The sequence below is a fragment of the Simochromis diagramma genome, unplaced genomic scaffold (assembly GCF_900408965.1).
Source record: "Simochromis diagramma unplaced genomic scaffold, fSimDia1.1 OVJJ01000229.1, whole genome shotgun sequence".
Classification (NCBI taxonomy): Eukaryota; Metazoa; Chordata; class Actinopteri; order Cichliformes; family Cichlidae; genus Simochromis; species Simochromis diagramma.
Window position 1 is genome coordinate 1,292,634 of NW_024386869.1, and position 25,777 is coordinate 1,318,410.

A 25,777-nucleotide genomic window follows, 5' to 3' on the forward strand; every position below is an offset into this window, starting at 1 on the left:
TAAATTCTCTGTTATTTATTTTATTACAGTTTTAAAGCTAAAGTAGCCTACTTATAATTTGAATTTTGTGACGCCCACAAGTGTATGGTCACAGTTGTAATTTTTTTGTGAATTATTTTTGATGTAAAAGACCTGATTTTATGGTGGTATTGCACTTTTCATTTAGAGTTATGGACAATGTAATTGCGTGGCATTGCCACAAGGGGGAGATAGAGGCGAGTGCGATAGGCCGTTGCAATGCTTCTCTGCCTCAGACGAGGAAGAGCCTGCAGTGCCAACCGCCAATATAACTGTAAGAAAGAAAGAAAGAAAGAAGAGCCTGCAGACCGAACGCATCTGATGTCTCCTGTTTCTGCTTTTCTGTTAAAAAACAGGTCAGTAGTTCAAGTTTGCTCACTGCAATGTACATATAAACCAAGGAAACCTTTTTCTGTCTTAGTTTAAAGCAGAGGCGGAGCCAGACATTTGAAACACCCGGGGCTTAGCCCAAAAGGGTAGTATGCATGTGGGATTTTTTTTTTCCCTTGGGGGGGGTAGAAATGACTGAAAGATTAATTGGCTCTGTTTTGAGTTTTGTTCAAAAAAGAATGACTTCATATAGGGAAAAATATATATCACATGTGCAGGACACCTTAAACTAGTTTTTTAATTAAGCAGCAAGGCAGAACAAAATCAGGGCCGTATCAAGACATGAGGACTAAACCCCAATTCAACCAGACCCAGAACTGATCCAGAATTAAAACAGGACTACAACAGTTCAAAATCAGGACTACTGAGGACTTAACCAAGACAGAACCAGAATCAGAACTAGATGATAGTAGCACTAAAAATCATCATAGACCTGCACTACATTTATTTTTTAATTTTACCAAAGTACAATATTTAGATTGAGAAAAGTTTATATAATTATTTATCCTTGTTGTGCAAACAAGCCTGCAGAACTTAATAAATATAGAATTTGAAAAATAACAAACCTAAAAAGAAACACTAGGTACGAGATACATGAGGACCTATGATACGGTGATACTTTTGGCAAACGACCATTTGACTAACATGTGTGTCTCACCTGCTCTTGTTCATCTCTGTTCTGTCCTCATTCTCTCTCTCCCTCTCTCTCCCTCTCTGTTCCTCTCTCTCCCTCTCTGTTCCTCTCTCTCTCTCTTTGTGCTGACAATCATCAAATATACAGATATTTACAAACTCTTCAGATCAAAACACAAACACTTTAATTGTAACATCAAATCAGACTAAATGTTTATTTTTTTTAGATTGATAAATATAAAAAACATATTTGTTAACTTTAAGAGTAAAGAGAGAAACTATCTGTATTTCTTAATTGCAAATGGCACCAAATTGTATTCAAAATTGAGCCACACTTATGGAGCTCCACAGTTCTTTTTCTGGTGTTTTGGTTGACATCTCTTGATTTTCCCATGTCACAGAAACAGGCTCTGTGTTTTGCCTTATATGCATCCACAGGTGTGCCACCAATTTACTCACATGGACTCTACTAACCTATCAGAAGCTTCTTCAGCTCAGAATGGAATCGTCTGGAGTTTCTTATTAATTAACAATAAACTTAGTGTACATGTACTCCTAAATTTGATGAAAGTGATAAAAAACAGAAAGCTCTGTCTCTCTTTATTCTGACATTTAACTAATTCAAAATATATTTCAATATTTATCTAAAACAAAAGTTTACTCTAAATTGATGTTGTGCAGTAAAAATGTTTTATGTTTTCTCCCTAAAGTGTAAATATCTGGTTACAAATGTGAATATCCTGCTGTGTACTGAAATCCCTCTTGTTTTGCATAGAAATATACTGAACAACATACAAAGCATAATATATAAAATAACATTTACCTGAGTTTTTTCTTTGAAAGAAGCCTCTAATGTCCATTCTTATGTTTCAGTACATAACTGAAACCGATTTAGTCGGGGAGGGTAAGAACTGAAAATATGAAATAAACACACGTAAGCTAAGACTCTCTAAAAAAAAAAAAAATAGCATTTGTTCGGTTTTTCATTTCGCCATTTGTTGATTCACTTGAAGAGCAAGTAACGTAATATTGGTCAAGTGATCAGTTTGATATCAATCTTTCGTGATGCACCGTCATATTTACATTATTTGTATGGTACGAATGATTTGCTTTGGTACCTGGTCAAACTTAAGCTCTCCTTAGTATGGCTGGCTCCGTTTCTCCAACAGCGCACTCACGGGCAGCTGCCCCGCCCCCTCGCTCAGTCGCTTAGTGCCTGAGCTCGGATCATACCAATATCAGGGGGGATTCACGCACAGTCGTAAATTCCCACAGTGTGCACTATGTGCTTCGAATATTGTGTGTACTTTTTGTTTTATACAGTTGTCAGCCAGGCATCTAACTATGAAAAAATTACACTCCAAAATACCCCGGGCTTCTGACAAAACAACCCGGGCTTAAGCCCAGTAAGCCACCCCCACGCTCCGCCCCTGGTTGTTCGGCTCCTCCTACTTTGCTGTTTCACAAAGGAAACCGAGGTTTATATTCATGCCATCAGATATGAGCCCACATTTTGTACATCTGAAAACCTAACGTTATTCATTAAGGCTTAGTGGAGGGAACCTGTTACACCTGAGAACACTGACTGCAAGATGCCATATAATAATTGATGACCTTAAATTGGGCCAACTTTACAGGCTATGCAACTAATTTTGTGCTAAACAGTCTCCTTCAATCCAAAGCAACATGCATAATTGTTTGCAAAGATAAATTTAGCCCTAATTACTACATTATGAGACAAACTCTGTAACTACAGAATTTCTTGAGGACGTCTTCATTTATTTTGCTATTTTCTAGTGACATCATCCCTTTAAGATAACTGCACAAGCTTGTGAATGATCTCTTTTTAGTCGCAGTGACGTGAGGGAAATCTCTCTAACTCACATCAGCCCATCTGCTCTGGACTTTGTTTGTACTCATATGTGACGTCTGTCATGCCAGCATGAAATGTGATGAGTGAGTGATTTTAAAAATCTGAGTGTGTTTGTGGCCTAAATTCACTGGATGTTTCATAACTCGTCTGAAGAATTACAGTAAGAAGGTCAGGTTTCCTGTCACTGCTTTTAAAAAAAACCCACAAAGCAGCTAGACCCGAGGAAGGCGGTGGGTGTGACTGCTCACATCTCTGCTCACGGCACAATGGGTCAAATGTCTCTACGACTCCTCCGTAAGTACGAAAAGCTTTATTTACCTACATTTACAGCTTGATGAAAAAGAGCGGCACAATTAAATAAAATTTGACTCACAGAAAGTTTCTAAATTAAACTTTTGCTTCATTAAACGGTTTAAAAATAAGGTTTAAGTAAGTGTTGAATTACTTTCTCACCTCCATCTATAACCTACATCCTGTCCCTGAAAAACACTTTCTGTTTGTCACTGCTGCACTTTTTTTCCTTGACATTTGGAGTTTGAAGCAAAACTTCACTGAAGCTCACTGAAACTTTGCCTCTCTTTGTAGTTCTGACCTCACTGTTCTGCTGCACAGCAAACCAAGGTTGGTGAACCTGTTATAGGACAAACTAACGTTGAAAGGTTAAAGGTGAAACGGGAAGTTTTTGGTGCTGAATATTGTGCTGTTCTAAAGCAAAATCAAGTCACAACAGAATGAAGTGGATCCAATAATGAGCAGAATAACCTGCAGAATGAAATACATTTATCAACACTTCTTCATAATCAGCACCCTGAATTCAACAGAAATACCCAAAAATTATGGTAAAAGTTTGAAAAAAGAAACAAAAAATCCTCTTTAGTTTCATTAAGACAGACCTTCAGAATTATATCTGCACAGCCAGCAGCTGGTTAACTAAAGACCCAACTTCAACCTGCAAGCATCTGTGAGGCTTAAATAAATAAAATATGTTAACTGGGTGGTGTTTTGCCATCTGATAAACCTTCCAACTCATTAATCCATTGCTACACTGTTGTATTGTTTTTTTCTTCTGCACCTCAAATAGACCAAAATCAAAGTCCCTGATATTTATTTAAAACCCAGACTCGCTCATGTTTCTCAGCTCGTCTGACTGTGAGTCCCAGCAGCTCTCAGCTGTTCTACGGAGACTTTGTGTCTCTGAGCTGTGAGGAGGACGACAGCTCTGCTGGATGGACTCTGAGGAGAAACACAACCTTTGAAACCAGGACTCAGTGTGGAGCTGGGTGGGGAAAACCAGCTGGCTCGTCCTGTAACATCAGCTACATTGACCCGCTGGACAGCGGGGTTTACTGGTGTGAGTCCAGAGAGAAAGCAACAAGCAAGAGCATCCACCTGACAGTCAGTGGTAAGCTCAGCACATAAGGTGGTGTGAAAAGTGTTTGCTCCCTTCCTGATTTCATTTTTTCTGTATGTTTGTCACACTTAAATGTTTCAAATCAAACAAATTTAAATATTAGACAAAAATAACACAACTAAAACACAAAGTGCAGTTTCTAAATGAAGGGAAAAAATATCCAAACCTACATGGCCCTGTAGGAAAAAGTTATTGCCCCCTAAACACTAATCTAACACTAATCACACTAGCACCACCATACTTTACTGCTGGACGATGTTCCTTTTCTTAGATGCTGTTAATTTTATGCCAGATTTAACAGAGCACACATCTTCCAAAAAAGGTCAGCTTTTGTCTCATCAGTCCACAGAGTATTTTCCATATTTCTCATCAAGATGTTTTCTGGTAAAACTGAGATGTCCCTTTTGCTCAGCAGTGGTTTTTGTGTTGTAACTCTGCCATGAAGGCAGAAGGCATTTTTGACTAGTTGCTTCCTTATGGTAGAGCTGTGAACTCTGACTTTAACTGAGGCACATGAAGCCTGCAGTTCTGTGGATGTTTTTCTGATGTCTTTCATGACCTCTTCGATGAGTTGCAGCACTCTTAGGGTAATTTTGGCCACTCCTGAGGAGCTTCACCAAGGTTCCATGTTTTTGGCATTTGCAGATAATAGCTTTCTCTCTGGTTCACTGGAGTCCCACAGCTTCAGAAATTGCTTTATAACCTTTTCCAAACTGAGAGATTTCAATTGCTTTGTTTTTCATTTGCTCCTGAATTTCCTTGGATCCTGGCATAATGTCTGGCTTTTGAGGATCTTGTGATCTACTCCATTTTGCAGGCAGGTGCTACTTAAATTATTTCTTTATCTAAAAAAGTGTGGCGGTAATCAGGGTTTCCAAAGATATGATACACCACAATTAACTTTTCACACAGACCATGTAGGTTTAGATTTTTTATCCTCTTAATAATAAACACCTTCATTTAGAAACTGTATTGTCTCTTTACTTGTGTTGTCTTTGTCTAATGTTTAAATTTGTGTGAAAAAAGTGTGACAAAATATATGAACTCAGGAAGGCAGTAAACAATTTTTCAAGCCATTGTACATATAATTTTTATTTATTTACTTATTATATTATTAGGATTTCCATCATTATTATCAGAGTTACGGGTCTTTGAAGGACATTGAGCTGAGCGGGAAATTGGCACTTTTTGAGTCACCTTATCTTTACAGAATGTTTGAGTCTCCATAACATTTAAGTAAAGAAGACAATCTTAAGATCTTTTGGGGATAAAAAAAAATCTTTAAATTCGGTTAAAACTGCACATACTCCAAGTGAATTTCAGCCCACTCTTATACTATTCTGGGGGTCTGTGACTCTGAAAAATATAAACTTCATAGTATGAGGTTCAAACATTGCAATGGCTTCAAATAGTTACTGTTAAAGTTATTGGTTATTTTTGTTTTTTTTTAATCAGCTGATCCTGAACTTTTTTCAGATTTGACTTATGGAATGATCCCACAGCCATTCTTCTAAGTTAGCCCTCTGCTACTTTCATGCTCTTATTGTGTACTTAGATATGGGGGGAAGTGTGTATCATGCTTTAGCCCTTAAAGTTGGTACCTGTGGATCAGAGTGTGGAGTTAGTGTTGATGAAGCTGTGTGTAAATGGATGAAATGCTGTAGTTTGTCTCTGTGTTGAGGTGGATCAGTGATCCTGCAGAGTCCTGTCCTCCCTGTGATGGAGGGAGATGACGTCACTCTGCTCTGTAAAACAAAGACCACTCCCTCCAACCTCCCAGCTGCTTTCTATAAAGATGGCTCCCTCATCAGGAAGCAGCCTACAGGTCACATGACCATCCAGCATGTTTCCAGGTCTGATGAAGGCCTCTACAAGTGTGACATCAGCGGTCATGGAGAGTCTCCATCCAGCTGGATCACTGTCACAGGTGAGGAGCTTCACTTTGATCATCACTCTTATTTTATCCACATATTTAGTGTAACAGGTGGGATTCTCTCTGCAGGTGAACTTAAAATAACCACATCTGCTCCTGACTCACCTCTTTCACCTGAGCCCACCTCCCCCCAACTTGTGTTCATACTGATATGGTACCTCATGGTGTTCTGTCCGTACTTCATCTCCACTCTCCTCTTGGTTTCTTTATATCGACACAGAACCACAGGTGAATCGTTCATTGATCAATCAATATGCTGACAATTAACTCATCTCTCTCTGAACTCTTCATGTGTGTATTCTGTTTTTATTTTATTTATAAAAACATATATATTATATTATTTATATTCTACTTTTCTGACTGCAGGCCAGATGCTAAAGTCTCATGCCCAGCCTAAGCATGGATTTGACAACAATTATGATGATGGCATCCATGCTGTCACCACAGAGCATCACTTTTGATCTTCTGCACTAAAATGTGGTTCTAAAAAGAGACTTGACCTTTAGATAGAGCTAAAGATCAAGTCTCTTTTTAGAGTCACATTTTAGTCCAGCTAAGGGTTACTAGAGCCTATCCCAGCTGCCACAGAGTGAGAGGTGGAGTACAACCTGAACAGTTTGCCAATCTTTTGCAGGGCTAACAATGAGAAACAGATAACCATTTACAAATGGAATTTAGAATAAATAGTTAACCTAACCCCACTAACTGCATGTCTTTGGACTGTGGGAGGAGCGGGAGTACCTGGAGAGAAACTCCAAAAAAAAAAAAACAACCACAACACAGATGGCATATTTGAACCCACGACCTTCTTGCTGTGAGGGAACAGTGCTAACCACTGCAGTACCTTTAAATTGAAAGCTTTTACTTTGTGCATTGTATTTGTATTAGTTTTTATGTTTAGTTTAGTTTAGTTTTAGTTTTTAGTTGTTTTTTTTATTTATCTTTTTTTCAACCTTTTGTAGTCTTTTGAATCCTGTATTGGTCATTTTGTTGTTCTTTCATATCATTGTTGTAGTTTCAGCTCTAAATACATTTTTTATTACATCATTAAGTGCATCTGCACAACAAATGCGAAATAAAAATATATATATTTGTATGTTTCTGTAGTTATTGTCATTACTTTATTCACAATTTCTATTCTTTTTTCTCTTAATAAATTTTCTTCGGACTAGGTAGTGTGTCCTTACAATATGTATTTATCCCACATTTTATTCGATTTCTTTTTAAATTTTACAGTTTTATGCAGCTAAAATTGAAAATGATAAAGAAATTGCAATACATTGATTAAAAAAACTTTGAAGATCATTTTACGTCATTTTCATATAATGATATCTCGTTTTTTTTACGTTCTCACTGATTAAAGCTTATTACGGCTTCTGTAAAAACATCGACGCACAAAAGAGGACGGCTGAGGTGACCCGGGAACGTTTGTGACGGTCTCTGTTTCTAGTGGGAGAAAATGAAACGGGCACCAAAACCGGAAACGCTCTCAGATTGTAAACAATGCTGCGAGTGACTAAGTATTTGATATAAACATTAAAGCAGTGGTTGCGGTGATGAGCAGAAACACAGCGGACCGTTTGGCTGACATGTCTAAAGCCGAGGAACTGCGGGAGTTTGTTACAGAGAAGCTCGCCGCCGCCTCCCGGGAGATCTTAGCGGCTGTGGACAGACTGGTGGCCGGGTACGAGGAGGAGGCTTCGGGCTTCAGACAGGAGATCGACCGGCAGAAGAGACAGCTGGAAGTTCTACCGCATGAAGCCACGCTAAACAAAGCGGGTGAGTCATTTTCTTTGTAGCATATAAACGAGAATTTAGCAAGCCTGTTCTCAAACTGATCTCCCTGTTGGAGCTCAGTCTGGGGGGGGGGGGGGGGGGGGGGGGGTTCTCTTTTCTCCTCGTCTTTCCTCATGTTGTACATTTTCCATTGTTCGTTTCCGGGTCGCTGCTCGTGCGGCTGACCGGCCAGCTACCTATCCTGACCTGTCTCCCCAATGTGATGTTTGTGTATTGTATGTACGGTTGGCAAGGTCAGTCTCTTAGTTGCCCCTTGGGGATAAATAAAGTCTTCTGAAGTATGTGTTTTTTTTCCCCCAGCCGTGTTTGTCTTTATACCATTTATTTTCATTTCTTTATTTATTTCACACATTTTATATTCGCAGTATTAACAGCTCGGCAGCCGTGTTTGTGTTAACTGTGTACAATCATGTCCTTTACACTTTTAAAACTGATTCTGAATGGCAGAATAGTAGATTTTGTCATTGAAGTCTGGCATGTGTGGTCTATAACATTAAAAGCAGAGCATTGTAGACAATAATATTAATACAAGCTAAGATAAGATAAACCTTCATTAGTCCCACATGTGTTGTGTCACAGCAGAAAGTGGACAGCGCAAGTAGCAAAAATTAAGAAAAACAATGGGATAAGCCTCGCTTCTGTCAGTCTGCCCCAGGGCAGCTGTGGCTACAACTGTAGCTGCCTCCACCAGTGTGTGAATGTGAGAGTGAATGAATAGTGGCATTGTAAAGCGCTTTGAGGGTCTTGAAAAGCGCTACATAAATGCAATCCATAATTATTATTATTATTATTATTATTATTATTATTATTAAGATAAGAATAAAACAATTCTGCTTTCAAAGAGGCTCTTCTACTTTGTTCTTGTTTTCTTCAGGATCAAAGTGCAGCAGGAGCTTCAGTCCTGTTGAGGAAGAGGAGGGTGAGAAAGAAGAGTCTCATGAGAATCTGCAGACGGCGGACATAACCGGCCCATCAAGGTTGAAAATGAACCATCCTTACCTGTATATTGGATGATTTCCATTTTAATATTGGCCATTTCAGACTGTAATTAGCCGGTGGATGATCTCTGTCTTTAAGGTCTTCACCACACCAGTGTGAGACAGAAAGAAGAAATCTTGCCAGAGCTCAGAACCACATAGACCTCAAGATCAGCATCCTGGAGCACTCTCAGACCAGCCTGCTCTTGAAAAATGGTAATAAGTATTTCAATGTAATAAAAAGTATAAAAATTATATATATATATATTATAATTTAAAAAATGGTAACAAGTTAATTAACTAGCCCCTCCCACAACCCTTTCTTGAGCCACAGCACATTTTTGTAGGATTAAAAGTATCCTGCAGCACATCGCCACCCAAAAATGTTACACACGACAGATTGCAGTGGCAATTTAGTTTCTCACTTTATTTATACTCAGTGTACTCACAGTCTCTCTCTATTTTTAGTTTTTATGGCAGCCATGCTTGAAAAGCCCAGGGTTACTCTTAGTAGGCAGTAGTTAATGCATTCACATACTTGAGCAACTATCAAACCTCCACATGGGAGCAATGAGGCGTTACGCTCCGTTTCAAGTTCCTCACGTTAAGTCGGAAATACAGTGGTTCCTCGTTTATCTGGGGAATTACGTTCCAAAAATAACCCGCGATAGGTGAAATCTGTGTAGTAGCCAGCTTTATTTTTTACAGTTATTATAGATGTTTTATAATAACTGTAAAGAAAAAAACAGCATGCAAAACTGCACAAAAAAAAATCCACGAGTCCGCGAAAAGTGAACCGCGTTATATCGACGCACCACTGTATGCGTCTTTTTAGAGATTTTTTTTTTTACATTTTATGCTTGACCATGAAAGTTTTATGTAAGTTTATACGTAATATTTGCTGTTTTTATTCATGTTCATACAGTATATTAAATACTTTTCAAGATGCAATTTATTTTTATTTTTATTTTGAAAATTGGTCCAGTGACAGACTTCTGTTACGTTTTTTTTTTCGCATCATTTGAATGTGACACATTTTGAAACTTGGTCTCTCAACTCAGAGACACACCTATTTCATACCATATCTCACTGTGTTGTTCATCTTCCACCTTCATGGCTGAATTAAATAAAAAGAGAATTTTATATTAAAAAGCTAATCCTTTGGAGTTTTCAAGTGCAAAATGAAGATGCAACTCTGAAAACTTTAAGGACCTTTGGCAGGACCAGTGATCTACATGCTGACATCCCTAAAGGAGAGTTTAAATTCACTGGAAATATTAATGTCTCAATCTCTTCTTTTCTTTTTTTTACTTTTTTTTTTTTACTAACTATGTCGTCACTATTTACTGTAAATGTTTTCTATTTTGAAAATGTTAAAGTGTTAAGTGTAAAAAGCTAAGCAGCTGTTTCTATGCTCCTCTCTCTGTTAGTCCTGAAGAAATGTCCAGTCCTGAAGCTGAAGTGTCCGCGGGGACAGAAAGAGGCGGACTTCCTGAACCTGCTAAGATCCACCTGCCCGCAGCTGGCCGGAGACAACAAACCTTTTGACATCTTAACGTTGGACAAGAAGCGTAAATTACAACCTCTGAAACTAGAGACGCTGACGCCAGAGGAGATCCACAGAAGCATCATGGGATGGGGGCGGTCTACGGTCTACATTCGACTGAAGGTAGTTTAGACTCTGTAACCTTTGAGGTGGAACAGCACTTTTTTTTTATTAAGCAGTATTTCTTTTACGTTGTTAGTGCTGAGTGTTTGTTTTTTTTGTTTTTTTCAGACTCAAGAGGTGCATCAGCCCAGAGAAGAAGACCTTCATCGTCTTCAAACTGAAAACTTGAACTCTGTTGTCTTAACTAATGATGAGACCAGACAACAGACGAGGTAACTCACAAAAAAGCATCGCCTAGTGATGTAAAATATCTGGACAGTCAACACATGTTTTGGATGTTACGGATCGGCTCGTGATTGTTGCTCCAGTTCATCCCATTCGTGTTGGATTAGGTTGAGTTTACGACACAGCCACACCAAACTGGAAAAATATTTTATTAAGGTTCTGGTTTTGTAAATTTGGAGATTATCATGTTTCAATCTGGAAAGCGAGACGTCCCAAACATGTGTCAGTGAGGCGTTATGTGAGTAGTGAGGCATGAAATATAACCAAAGAAATGTGAATGGAGTAACAAATTGGTGAATTTGAAGGTTTCTTGGATGCTAAAATCCAGTCATCTGGAACCCATTTTCTAGTATGCTGACTTAGTCACTGGAGCAAGTGTCAATTTTTGGGGGTATCATTGAATAGCCGGCAGATATCCAAGCTAGGGCTTCCTGTTTTGTTCACCAGCCAGCCTTTACAAGCACAAAGTCATTGTCAGCTAATGACCATTAGGGGCTTTTGGTGACACTTTGTGTTTAGTGATTATTTAGTCCAATCAAAATTTAGGCTCAGCTGATAGCAGCATGTCTTTTAACTGTAGCCAAGTTACAAATTAAGCTTGCCGCAAATTAGTCCATGTAAGTGCAGAAAAGGCAAGGTACTTAAAGCGAACATCTTTCATTCTGTCAGTCAAAAAGTGGACTTGGCAGCCACTTAAAGTTCTGGAGCTTTTGTGCCTTAAACTCTTTCTAACTTTGGTTAAGGGCAGTATTAGACTTGAGATAAGATTGGTGAACTCTCCACAGTGAACTTTGCCTCTCGCCCCACTCGGACTGCAAACTCGACCACAATCTTGAAGAAAATGCATGGATAATGGCATCTATCCAGCTTGTTGTGACTCTCGTGCGTTTTTCAGTGCCTCGGTTAGCAGATTGTTTAGTCTGTCTGCTTCGAGAGGAGTGGGCAGAATATGCCTCAGCCTAGAGTGCCAAGGAGTGCAAGAACATTGAAGAAAGGCTTTTACTTGGCTTTAAATATTTGTTCCCAGCAAAATTAGATTTTGTACTTAAAAATTTCAAAACATCTTCAGGTTTCACGTTTGGCAGTGTAGCACTGTCTTATCATACTGTACTCTATTGTAATGTAGACTTTAAACCCAGTTATTTTTTGCTTCTGGTTTCTGCAGCAGCCTTGCCCAAGAGGTTGATGGCAGCAAATCAGAGATTGCGTCTGGCAGAGAAGAAAATGAGATAGAAATGGGAGAAGCTGATAGTGAAGAACCGGCTGCAGATCTTATAGCCGGCTCTGCAGCTGAGGGGAAAGAAACTTTCAGGAACTGCAACAAAAGGAAAGAAGAAAAAGTAGAAAGGAATGATAAGTCCAAAAATGAACTGAAGAGTTGTGATTCCAAAATGCAGTCCAGGGTGTCAAAAAAGCAAAAGATCAGACATCCTGGCGTCACTCGGACTAAGACTGAGAAAAGTGTTGCTAATCTTTCCTGCTTGGTCTGTGGAGCTCTGCACATGTCAGAAGTTATGCTTGTTAAACATGCCTGGAGTCACGGAAACGATCCAGGAAGTGTTTGCGGAGCATGCGGAGAGCGCTCAGAGTCTGTGGAGGTCTTAAAGGATCATCTTCAAAGTCGACACAAAACTGATGACTGTCACATCTGTGGAGAGTCTTTCCTTAGTGCTCTCAGCCTCGACGAGCACGTAGCCTGCCACTCGGGGGAGAAACCATACAAATGTGATGTTTGCCATAATGAATTTGCACTAAAGGCTTCCCTGGAGGATCATCGAAAACTTCACGAGGAGGGGAAGCGCCACAAATGTCACACCTGTCATAAAGTGTTTGAACTCAAAGAGCAGTTAAAGGCTCATCACAGGACTCACACCAACAGGAAGACACACCTCTGCGGTGTGTGCGGTAAATCCCTCTGCGACTACAGATCGTTATCCCGCCACAAAATGACCCATTCTGGGGAAAGACCCCACAGCTGTAAGATCTGCGGGAGGCGTTTTAAACTTCCTGGGACTCTGAGGCAACACGAGAAGATTCACACAAACAGAGAGAGGTCATACCTCTGTGACATTTGCTGCAAAATGTTCCTGACTAGTGCGCAGCTGGAGATCCACATGAGGATTCACACCAACGAAAAGCCGTATCACTGCAGCGAGTGTGGCAAGGGATTCAGCACCAAGGGCCCGCTGACCGTTCACAAGCGGGTCCACAGCGGGGAGACGCCCTACCACTGCCCAGACTGTGGCTGGTCCTTCAAACGCAAGACCAACCTAGACAACCACTTAGTGCTTCACTCGGGCATCAAGCCATTTGTGTGCGGTATTTGTGGGAAAGCTTGCGCACGAAAAGAATACTTGACTGTTCACATGAGGACCCACAATGGAGAGAGACCATACAAGTGTACCTTCTGTGACAAAGCTTTTACTCAGAGCCATTGTCTAAAAACACACATGAAGAGCCACCAAACGCCAGGATCTGCAACGTAACACTTAAAGTTCTGGTTTGTTTTTTTGTTTTTAAACATCCACACGTCCATTCTCTCTTCAGCTTATCAAATTCAGGGGTCGCAAGGGGGCTGGAGCCTATCCCAGCTACCGTAGAGTGAGAGGAAGGGTACATCCTGGACAGCTCATTAGCCTATCACAGGCTGTTTAAACAGAACAGTGAAAGTTAACTTATTTGCCTTAAGCTTTATTTATTGTTGTTTTACATTAATAAACGTGTACATGTATTACCCCTGTGAGACATCTCTAATAAAACCTTTGCTACAATCTTAAGTCACGGAGCTACTTTAAGTGTTTATCTTCCTTGAAATTCTTTTACTTAGTGTTCTGACCTCTGGATATTTTTTAAACTTGAACAGTCGATCATATTTGTTTGTCAAAGCTGAATTCAGGTCAAATTACGCTAAATTAGCGTTTTTAGCTAACAGCTACAATAAGCATAAAAGTTACCTTACGGCTATCATTTGTTAACATGACGTTTGTTCTTATACATGTAATACATTTATTACCAACCTGAGAGTTTATCCGCTGGTCATTCGACGTGACGAATGACTTCTGAAGTCTTAATTCAGCTCAAGGCGCTGTAGATTCCCGTCAGTAACACTTTCGGTCCGCTAGTAAAACGTAGTTCTATTAATCTGCGCTTGAACCGGAACCGGATGTAAGTTCCAAAAAACTGAATTTTGGAACTGAAACTGAATGGTGAGAAGTGAATCTGAAATTATTCGAGAGCTGAATTTTTAAAGGATAAAATGCAGTTTCAAAGCAAATCAATTCATTTTCAAACCATAAATTCAATTTCAAATTAGACTAATTCATATTCAGTTTTCAAAAGCATTTATTCAAGTTACAATTCAGATTCAATCTGAGCAATTCAAATTCAAATTTAACTTATTCAAATTCAGTTTCTGATGGCACAGATTTCTGCCCATAGAGGATGACGAGTGGCAATAAACTTGCGAAAAGCAAGTTATGCTCAACTCCACCGGTGGAATCTGACAGCTTGGAAAAGTGTGAAAACATCCATGATCACCAACGGATTTCGAAGGGCTGGACTGCTGCATGATGGAGAGGAGGACACCGCCACGGCCCTTCTGAGGGTGTTCGACTCTGACACTGACAACGAGGATTTGTTTGGTTTTGAAAGTGACAACGAAGGAAAAAAGCTGAGTGGCTGAGTGGCTGACGTAGCCATCCTGAGCCTGTTCATATCCGACACTGGAGAAGAGGACTTTGGTGGTTTTAGTGCGCAGGAAGATGGTGGTGAATGACTGACTTTTCTTCTTGTTAAAGCCGTGTCACTGCACCTGAGCCTAAAAGGTAGGCCGAATCAATTTTTCTGGTGTGCTGTAGGTTATTGTTATGTACTACATTTGTTACTCATTTATGAAGCACAGTACATGTTTTGTACTTGTAATTACTGCTACTTGTACATATACCTAAAAAGTTATGCAAATATGTACCCATAACTTGTTTTTCAAAATATTAATAAAAGGGGTGTGTCTCCAAACAGCCATCTCTTTCCTGACAATTCCCTTTGTGCATATTCTCTTACATATGATAAGTCAACATTGAAACACCTGCGGCTTTTAGTCAGGTGCGGCTAATGTATGTACAAAACAGGATTCTCCCCTGATTGTAGCTTGTGCGGCTAATATTCAAGTGCGCTTTGTAGTCCGGGAAATACGGTAAGTCTGCAGAAATGAGCCCGTCATATCTTACATCATGGACACACATTTGCATTAAACACACACACAATGTATTTAATTTTCTAATTTGAATAGACACTAGCTTGCACATGGAAAACTTAATGCTCTGTGAAATGCAGCATTACTTCTGTTTTGCATCTGAATTCTCTTTACATGTTTGTAGACAGGAAACTATATTGTGTTCAAAATGTGGATTACACAACGTTACCTGCTTCCACCTTCCACTATGCTTTAGTCTCCAGATATTTATTATCCCTCTTACTTTATATACAGATACCAAAAAAAGTTGTCTACATTGTATTGATTTGCCTTTTATAGTGCAAAAATCCTCTAATGTCACACATATAACACGCCCAAATGATGAAATGATGTTTTAAAAAAAATTAATGGTGTATTGCCAGCCACTATACGAAGAACGAGCCTAAAACCAGTCTCTACAAACAAAGTTTACAGTGCACAAAATAACAGCAAGCAGCACAACACAATGCAATTCAACAAGGTGCTTACAGAGTGTTTAGAACAGTGCAAAATGTAAGCAACCAGTTTCCCTCTCCACAAAAAAGTTCCCTAGAGTCAAATGCCCAGTATTAAACTCAGGCTGCATAAAACAGTTCTCAATGTAATGGCACTTCTTTAAAAAAGTAAGGAGAACATCACCACACATGCTTTAGTTGGGGTCAGCACTGTAGGTGTCACCTACAACTGAATTATATGTAAAAGTGCCAATCATATGGCGCCCAAATCCTTATCAAAAGCACTGCTGATATATGGTGTAAAAAGCCCTCTGTTTTGATTGGTCAACCCGCTCCCTGTTTCTACTCAATTCTTCTGGCCCTGGAAGGGCTCAGAGAACTGAAATGCTGCATATGACAGTTAAAATGAAGCCTGTAATACAGATGAACATGATCAGGTCAGATCCATCAGAGCTAACCAGATAATATACAATGAAATTAAGTAAGTACATAATGCAAACGTTTCCAATGCTGATGTTTCTGATCCTGATCCCATTTGCCTGTCTTAGTCTGTTGTAGGTGATGGGCTTAGTAACAGCAAGGTAGCGCTCCACACAGGTGAGAGTAGTTGAAACAGAGCCTGTCCAAAGCTTCTGATTCGCAGAAAGCATTGGACCACATGTATTTTGGGTGTAACCACCACAAAAAAATCTCAAAAAAATGTTTTGATCATTTTGTAAAAAAAAATTAAGAAAAGAAAAGGAAGTGGAAAAAACACTTCAACAGCACCTGTTTTTGTTGTTGGATTCACTAAACATGAAAACAATAAGCTTTACATTTTTGGTTAATCAACTTTTACTTGACGTACAGTCTTTAACTTTAAAAACAATTTCTCATCTTTCTTTCAGGGTCTCTTACTTTTTTGTTTTTAATGTTTTTCTTGGAGTAACTGTGCCTTACAGTATCAGATGGCTGAATGCTAAAAATAAATATGGCAGTTGCACCTTTGCACATGTGCACGCATGATAAGGTATGAGAGAAATGAAAAGTAAAGTCACTTATTTATTGGGTCTAGAAACCTGGTTTGTAAAGCTCCGGTCCAGTTTAACCTCCTGGTTGTACTGAAATTACTTTTTCTCTTATTGGCGCCAAAAATGCAAAAGTTTTGAAATCTTGATCTGACTGTTATTTTCATGTAAAGAACTGTAGAACTGTTTTTCACTGAATTTGAGGATTTTAGTGTCAAGTTAACAAAATAATCGATAAACAAGTGACACTCGTAGAACAGTGCAGTGGTGAGAAAGATCTATAACAGTTAAAAAAACAAAACAGAAACAACAGGTTTCTGAAACAATATTTATCTTACATGGGGGCGTTTCACATTATTACCAAATAATGCAGCAAATATATGGGAAAAATGTTGCACATTTTTTCCTATAAATTAAAAGCATATAAATTATCAACATTTTATTAAATAAAGAAAAACATTAACAACAAAATTAGAAATACCACAGTTGGCTTCTCTCTGATTGTCGACTCTTTGACTGCTGATCACTTGGATGTGATCCAAATACATCTCCATGTAAATCACTGATTTAGGTATGTGTTGCTCATTATATTTGTATGTGCATGACTCTTGTCTACGCTGGTCATATTACAACAGGCAAAGCTTCAAATTGTTGCAGGGGTTATTGAAGGAGGTCAGGTTACATTTCCAGGAGCACTAATATTTGAATGAAACAGCAATTACCTCCACTGGCATTGTACAAAGAAAATGTAAAAACACTTCTCACATTTTCACAATGCATCATGTGAAGCCTTCAGCAGCCTAGGCCTATTACAGCAAAACAAAGGAATGACTCAGGGTCACCTGATCCAGCCGTAAATATTGAAGATGCTTTATCAAAAAGGAAAGCTTTAAGCCTCACATTAAAAATTGAGAGGTTGACTTTCTCCTTGCATCTTTGAAGTTATAGTTTTGGTCACTACCCACGGCTCAGGACAACAGGTGAGGGTGGAAATATGAATCATTCCATTGTGTCCAAAAAAAAGGTGAATAAAACTGGCAACAAAGGGCAGCCCTGCTACAGTCCAACATCAACCAGGTACAAGGTTGTGAACCTCTGCCCCAGTTTGTTAAATATTTAGCAGTTTATGCAAATCTTAACTGCAACACTTGTTAATTACAAAGAAAAAGAAAAGAAAACATTTTACTTTGATAATTTTTTACATCACTTTCTTAGTTTATTCCTGCATGGTGCTAGAGGAAAAGTCAGGAGATTAGCAAAGTCATCCAGGCTTTGTGGCCATGGACAGGTTTACCAAATTGCAGTCTTTTCTAAAAGATGGCAAGATTTTACAGACTGAGTTAAAGTTTTGATCCAAACTAGAGGCTGACATTAAATAGTACAGAAAGTGGATGCTGGGATCCTGCCAGCTGATGTCCTCCTGTGAGGAGTTTTCAGGTTCTCCGTTTGCAGGTGTGCATTTTCTCCATAAAGCCAAACTATTACAAAAAATCTAATTTGTTAATCATAGAGTGATGTGTCACTAACCAGAGACATCCAATGCTGGAATTTCTGATCCTGCCCCCCTGCCTGTTTAAATCTAAGGCACGTTATTGGTTTAACAACATTAAGGTCCACACAGGTGAGGAGGTGAAGCAAAGCTTGTCCACAGGAGGCAAAATTCAAAAAACCAACATCATGACTGGGAGATTGAAAAGACTACTAAAAAAGAAGAGGTGGTACCCCAGAAATGAATTAAAGTCTTTGGTGAGTGAGTGAGTGAGTGATAGAGAAAAGTGTCAGAGTGACTTTCTGTGGAAGTGGAGCACCGTTGCCTGAATTGGTGGTATCCAAGGTAAAGGACATGGATGATGAGTGGAAGGAAGAGAAGATTGGAGATGGACACAGCCTTCTTTAGACATTAAACATGGGTTAATGGCAAAATCGATGGAGGAAGCAAGGTGTCAGCGCCCGATGAAGAGTTGATGGACATATTTAAATCCATGGCCTGAAAGGGAACAAGAGGTGAAACAACTAAAATGGGAGAAGACAGAAAGGGAAAAAAAAGAATAAACCAAGGTTTAGATTAACTTTCAGGAGAAAACTACCAAACAAACAACACAAGCTGGTGCTGTAGTAGAGCAACACATGTTAGTTTTCTCAGCTTTTTTTTCGTGTTTTATTTAACTTTAGTTTGATTTTTAGATTGTTTGGTGGTGGTGTTTGATGGGTCATATATCATATTCCAGTTGTACACAGCTTTCAGCTACAGAGACCATCTAATCTTACATCATCAGATGCGGGTGCCAGAGACTCTCCATCAGAAGCTTGAATACCCAGAGAAAATCCATGCTGGCAAGTGGAGAACCTGAAAACTCCACACAAGAAGGCATCACCCGACAGGATCCCAGCATCCATTTGCAGTTAGTCAGCAGTGCTAACCAGTGCATCACCTTGCCATCCACAATAGTGCCTTCAGCTCTGACTGAAGTAGCACTAACTTGAAGAACGTATTTCATTTAATTTAATTTCTATAGCACCAAATCACAACAACCGTCACCTCAAAGTGCTTAAATGCATATATAGCACTCATAAAGAAATGTAGTGTTACCACAACACCAGTAAAGGCATTATGTTTAAAAACAGTATCCACATGTTCAACTAAAATTTTCCTTTTCTTTTCTTCTTAGATTATGGCTTATCAGTTCACCAAATAACAAATATCAGCATAAAAGTCTCCATGCATTTGAATCTGTAAAAGCATTTAGGTCTAAGTCTTGAATACTTTTGTCAAAACATACTTTATCACTTTGAAAATGCCAAATTAACTAATATTATTACTTTCATAATTATAACAAGTCTGTTTAAGAGAGAAAATACATTAATTAATGGGGTGACTGTTGCTCAGGAAGTAGAGCAGGTCACCAACTAATCAGAAAGTTGGTGGTCTGATCCAGTCTGCATGCAAAGTATCCTTGGGGAGGTTGCTCTCCGATGCATCCAACAGAGTCTGAATATGTGCGAATGTTAGAGAGAAAGCACTTACATAGAAAGAGCACAGAAAAAAGTTCTTGTGTGAATGAGGCTAGTTGAGTGCCCAGGTAGAGTAGAAAAGCGCTACATAAGAACCACTCCATGATTCCCTCAGTAGAGTTTGAACAGTGTAAGGTGCACCAAAAAATGGAGAATGTTTGAATAAATCACCAATTAGCTCTGTTGGGATTCAAAGAAATAGAAAGAAAGGAAAAACACATAAAATGAATGATCACACGTTTTTTTACTTTATTGAAATCCAATCATGTTACCAGAAATTTGTTTTGTTGAATTACAGTATCTTACAATATACACTATGATAGATCTTCACGTAGCACACGCTGGTGTGCTACGTCACGCAGTCAATGCCTTTTCTTCAAGCTGAATCTATTTAAATATCTATCCGCTATTTAAATAAGTCTGATGAAACCAGTCATTAAGAATTTACAATATTGTTGTCTGTTTAGCAATTACAAATACACCACAGCAGACTGCTTGCCACTCAGTGAATATTTCAGTTCATCCATAATCTAAGAAGTTTGTGTTAAAATGTATTCCTGATATGTCAACCAGCACAGTTGATATTAAAGTTTTAGACTAAATTTCTGCATAGATTTTCCTTCCAGATGAACATATTTTACAGCCCAAGTATGTCTAAACTACTCCATAAATAAATTTAAATACACATACTTCCAAGTTAAAATGAATTAATCCAATGAATTATTAAGTGCTGCCATGTGTCTGGCCAGGGAGACAGTACCAATTTGTTTATTTGTTAGTTCACTGAAAGGCTTCAGTAAGTAAAGAGTGAGGAAAAAAAGATTTGCACTGCCATTTGCAGCTTTGTCTTATTACAAAATACTTGAAATATTAAAAAAAAAAACAACAACACTACATTTGCAGAAATATTTGTGGGTGTTTTCTTGTTTGGTTGTTGTTGTTTTTCTGTACTACTTGAACACTCCCCAGTGAGATGGCAGTGCCCGCAGTGGCCCACAGCTGTTTAGGTTTGAGACCCCTGCTCTATGGTTTTTTGTCAGACTCAGAAACCATGGTCTTGGTTTTTGTGTACCCATTGCCCTCATTGCCAGTTTCCAAAAGTGGTTTGTTTTTTTGGAAAGAAGTAATTCGCATGACTCTTCAAGTGGCATCATTGATTGGCCACTCAGTGGCATGCAGGCTGTTGTGGTGTATTTGTATGCAGATCATTCCGTTTTATATGTGTCCATCTTAACTCTTCAGTTTACTGCCAAAGATTCCTCTACTTGTTTTTACATTTTTGAATTTCGTTTTCTTCTTACTTTGATTTAGTTGGTTTTTTATAGCATTGCAGCTTTCCTGTTCGGTGCAAAAACAGCAAAGGTAGCACCAGATTGCTGGGCACTGAAAACCAGATATCGCACATATACATCACACAATTTTCACTTGGCCCCAACAGCCTTAAATTGTAGATGATAGTGCTTATCAGATTGCCTCCGATCCTGAACAGTAGTGTCCCCATTATAGCCATGATGGTGTACCAAGCCTTCAGCTTTGACTGGTCAACTCGCTCTCTGCTCCCGCCTACTTCCCCTGGGCCTGGGCGCTTGAGGGCATAGAGAACAGAAATGCTACAAAAAGAAAAGCTAATTATAAAGAAAGTCATAACACAGAAGTGCAAAATTAATTGGACACTAAAGACAGTTCGATAAAACACAGACAGCCATCCAAAGCTCAGTAACCAGACACAGCCAATGATCATATTTCTCATCCTGACACAATCTGCCTGCTTCAGTCTTCGATAGGTGATGGGTTTAACAACAGCAAGGTATCTGTCCACACATGTGAGGAATTGGAACAGAGCCTGTCCTAGCCAAGTGACATACCAAACATTGAGCCCCAGAAACCTCATCTCTTCAAAGTTTAAATAGCCACCACAAAATGAAAGAGTGACTGCCAGGAATGAAGCCAACTCCATGGCTAAGGAGTGGTGGAGGAAGGCATCAGAGTGACTGACTGCAGCCCTGGAAGTAGAGTGCTGTTTTTTCCATTGTTGGTATCCCAGAAAGAGAACAAGGATGCATACAGGAAGGAGGAGGAAGAAGGCGATGTAAGATGCGATGAAGACTAAAATGCTCACTTTGGATCGGTAACACTGAATCACGGTGGAATTGGAGTTTGTGAGCTTTGTAGGAATGAAGGGGACTGCAGCGAACGATGAAGAATTGATGGTCATATCTAAATACATGTCGGGCTGAAGGGGAAAAGGAAGTACAGAAAACAATTAGGATGTTAAAAAGAGAAAATTGTTTAATTACCTTTGGACTCATATAATTTAGCTAATTTGTAAACTGGTTGCCCAAGTCTTGGAATCGGAAAACAATAAATAATCGGATAACCAAGAAAATAATGATTCTAACTGAAATACATAAAAGTACCTCAACAGCAATTTTCAGTTTTTCACCAGGGGTGCAGCTAAAATGGCAACATACAATAGAAAATAGCTGTGATATATATTCTCTCTCATGCTGCTGCTGAGGTAGCTGAATCACTGGAAGTGGTGGAATTAAAGGTTATTTTTGTAACCACGGATCTCAAAGTGGAATCCCTAATGAAATGTAGAGAGTCTTGTACAAATTAATGTCACAAGAGAGGTAATGCAAATATGTTGCTAACATTCAATTCAATTCAAATTTATTTATACATCACCAAAACACAACAGTCGCCTGTTCTATAAACTTAAACACTTTGTTGAAGTTTATAGAACAAAGTGTTCCATCCACATCTTCTTCCATTAAGAAAAACACATAGGATGCAATGACTCTACTTCAGAAACAAAGGCTGAAAAAAACCTTTATCCCCAAAAGCAAATTTGGGCACTTTTTATGTACTGCTTTTAATCCATCTATGTTGCTTTAGTATAATTTTGTATGCTTTGTGTGCATGATTTTCCTTTAAATATGATAGCATTTGAAAAACCCATGTAGCAACATTTTTTTTCATACTAACACTATTATGTCTTTGCGAAGCATGAAATTCCAACAGTATTAAACATAGTTAATTAGCACAAGGATTAACATGATCTTTAATCTACAGCGTTCCCCAAAGAAAACATTAAAATGTTTGTTTTTTTTAAAAAGGTACCTCAGCAGAAATTGTTCTTGTTCCGCGTCTCTGAAGTGTCTGAATGTTGTTTATGGATATCTGATCTAGATATACCTCAATGTGAATCTGTGGTTTAGCTGTGTGTGTGTGTGTGTGTGTGTGTGTGTGTGTGTGTGTGTGTGTGTGCGTGTGTGTTTAAAGTACAGCTGAGAAATGTGCTTTGATTGTGGAGTGCGATTGTGTTTTGAATAAAACCACAATCATCCCTGTTGACACTTTAATACACAATCTTGCAGCTTTTTAAAATAATTTTAAACAGCTTAAATTTTCATGAAAAAATGCAGTATTTCAGTAACTCTGATCTAACTGATTGATAACCAGCTTTTAGATTTTACACTGTAAATAATAATGTAGAAATTGCATGGTTCATTAAGTCGCTCCAATGACTGAGAGGATATACAAAAGGATTCAAATAAACAAGGCTAAAGATGAATGTATTAAAATTAACTCCTACCACATTGGCCAGCACACGGGTGTGGCTGCTTTCCTACTACAAATTTACATTCAAAGCACGGATGACTTTTTTTTTTACAATTAGTTTAACAGTTACATTTATCATTATTGACAATGTGAATAGTTTTTGATATGTGTCAATTGGAATGACTGTGTTTAACTCCTGAGAGTAAGAATTTGAGTTGATAGAACAATTTTTAAACAGAATAAATGAGATATTACTCAATATCTTTGCCACATGTTTTTGTGTCACTGTAGGCTGATCAGCAACTATTTTCATTTCTGCCTTATTTAGGTAAGTCTGTTTATTTGAGTTAGTTGATTTGTTGCCAGTCTTTGAATAGAGTTCTCTTACTTCAACCTCTTTTATGGGCCCAAGATTTAGATTTTTATAGACCGTATTTTTCGGGTTATAAGGCGCGTTAAGGAAAACAAAACAGTCAGATAAGTCAAACTTTACTTAACTCAGTCTTCTTGCTTCCTCCACTTCCTTACCATTGATTCATTAATGTCTCGCAGCTGCTCTATTCCCATGTTGTTGCAGTATATTAATGATTAACCTCGTATTGTGGATGGATTATCTCAGTTGACCTGACTCAAGTTTGGTCCGTTTACAGCATCCTGCCATGCCATTGCATTTGTCCCTAACCATCGGGAACCCTCACGTTAACTTTTATCAAGTGGAAAAAAGTTAGTATTCATCCTCCAGCTTCGGTTTTCATGGATGCCTGAATGTTAAACTTAATTGTTACACCTGGTAAAGCAGCAACACTGATCATTTTATTAAAGATGAAGGAATTTAGACCGTTTTTAACTCTCAGTAATGCCGTAGTGTTCGTTTGACTTTGGGACCTGAAGTGGAGTTTTGGACCTGGATTACTCCGCAAGGCTTCTGAATACGGTAGCCGTACTGCTCCGACAATCCATTGTCTCAGGAACATCTTTACACAGCCTGCACCTGGGGTCTTGTCTGGTCTGATAGACTCCAGCCTCTATGGATCTTGTACTTAGAGCTTGTTCCTCTGCTGCCATGATTAGTGCCTTTGTCTTTCAGTCCAGCTTTGTCCAGGCATTGGTAGGATTTCTAGATGTCAGCCACTTCCTCTATCTTCCGGATGTACATACCATGCAGGGGCCTGTCCTTCCATGATGGATCCTCTTCTTGCTCCTCTTCTTTCACAGGTTTCTGCTGCCCAGGTATTTGCTAACCACATGATCAGTTGTGGCTATCTTCCTTATGTATTCATGGATCTTTGTTTTTTCATCTTGGACAGTGGTTCTGACACTCACGAGTCCTCAGCCTTCTTTCCACCACTTAGCATAAAGTCTCAGGATGTTGGTTTTGGGGTGATCAAGTCAGGTATTTGTCATGTATTTTATATATATATATATAAAATAAAATAGATATATTTATATCTATTTTATTTTTATATAAATTGTGGCTATATATTGGGGTTTTTTTGGGGGGGGGGGACACATTTTAAGGTTGATGGTTAGATTGCATTTAAGGGAGCATGGGCGTTTGAATAAACCAGAATAAATCATCTCTCAAGTTGTAAAAGAAAACACAAACAGTAAATTATCAGAACATTTATGGCATAATTATAGTGATTGCATCATAACATATATTATGCTATTACATAATACACACATAATTTTGAATATCTTATTTTAATTTCACACAAAATAAATTTCCTATTTGCATGACTTATTCACTCAACAATTTGCATTGCTGACACTGTCATAGCACTGTTAAGGATCATTTAGTTAACCCATTAAGATGAACATTTAAAAGCATTCAAAAACTCATAGGCACAGAGGCATGCATTCAAATTAAACCCTACATGTAGGTCACCTCTCGGCTTGTGCACAAGTCATGTGTTTTCATTTGTAACTCTACTTGTGGATAAAATATTTTCATAAGCAAATCACAGCAAATCAGAAATATAACAGAAAAATAAAATTCGATCCAAACATTTCCTTTCTTTTCAAAAGATACCATATATATATATTACCGCTTAAGAAATATTTAAAGAACACACCGAGAACACAACAGATCTATGTCAGGGTGTCGCGGTGTGGAGAGAAGGAAGAGAGGACCCAAATGCAGGACTCACAGGTTGGTGAAGGATGTGGACAGTTTTATTGTAAAGGCAGGATTAACAGGACATAACAGATGGACTTAAACTGACTGAAAGACTGAATGGCTGACTAACTGCACTGGAAAACGCACACGCGGGACTGATGATGACAAGACAAGGAACTGAGGGAAACTGAGGACTTAAATACATGGGCTAATGATGATGATGATAGACTGGTAAGTACACAGATAAACTTAATCTAACTAATAACACAGGAAGTAGAACTAGATACAATGCATATAGACACATGGCTAACACACTATGACAGGAAACATATGGAAAATAAACAGTGAACATGAACAAACTGAAAACACTGGGTCAATGACCCAGGAACCCTGACAATCTAAATAGGGAAAAAAATAGAAGAATAAATGAATCCATGGCAAATGCCTGATAGGCATTCGTGGA

The 25,777-nt window shown here is 38.6% G+C and overlaps 1 protein-coding gene and 1 long non-coding RNA gene across 3 annotated transcripts; both read left to right on the plus strand.

Moving 5' to 3' along the window:
* The first annotated feature begins 6,206 nt into the window (after positions 1-6,206).
* LOC120733349 lies at positions 6,207-7,352 on the plus strand. The gene is made up of 3 exons (XR_005695800.1): positions 6,207-6,252; positions 6,328-6,486; positions 6,625-7,352. It is a non-coding gene; the product is annotated as an uncharacterized LOC120733349 (long non-coding RNA).
* A 285-nt stretch (positions 7,353-7,637) lies between these two features.
* LOC120733347 (zinc finger protein 2 homolog) lies at positions 7,638-13,703 on the plus strand. 2 transcript variants are annotated; one of them, XM_040031450.1, is made up of 6 exons: positions 7,638-8,037; positions 8,930-9,032; positions 9,133-9,248; positions 10,463-10,701; positions 10,810-10,913; positions 12,095-13,703. In XM_040031450.1, exons 1-6 carry the CDS (start codon positions 7,815-7,817, stop codon positions 13,410-13,412), a joined length of 2,103 nt encoding a protein of 700 aa, XP_039887384.1. In that variant the 5' UTR covers positions 7,638-7,814; the 3' UTR covers positions 13,413-13,703. The 2 variants fall into 2 exon arrangements, with proteins under 2 accessions (XP_039887384.1, XP_039887383.1); XM_040031449.1 differs by having other exon boundaries at positions 7,641-8,037; positions 12,092-13,703.
* The last annotated feature ends 12,074 nt before the right edge of the window (positions 13,704-25,777 follow it).

What these genes read in the sequence shown, in the direction of transcription:
- LOC120733347 (XM_040031449.1), top strand. Translation starts at nt 7,815, where the DNA reads ATGAGCAGAAACACAGCGGACCGTTTGGCTGACATGTCTAAAGCCGAG. An exon ending in AGCCACGCTAAACAAAGCGG is followed by an intron (nt 8,038 to 8,929) that starts GTGAGTCATTTT and finishes TGTTTTCTTCAG; the next exon opens with GATCAAAGTGCAGCAGGAGC. An exon ending in GAGACCAGACAACAGACGAG is followed by an intron (nt 10,914 to 12,091) that starts GTAACTCACAAA and finishes TGGTTTCTGCAG; the next exon opens with CAGCCTTGCCCAAGAGGTTG.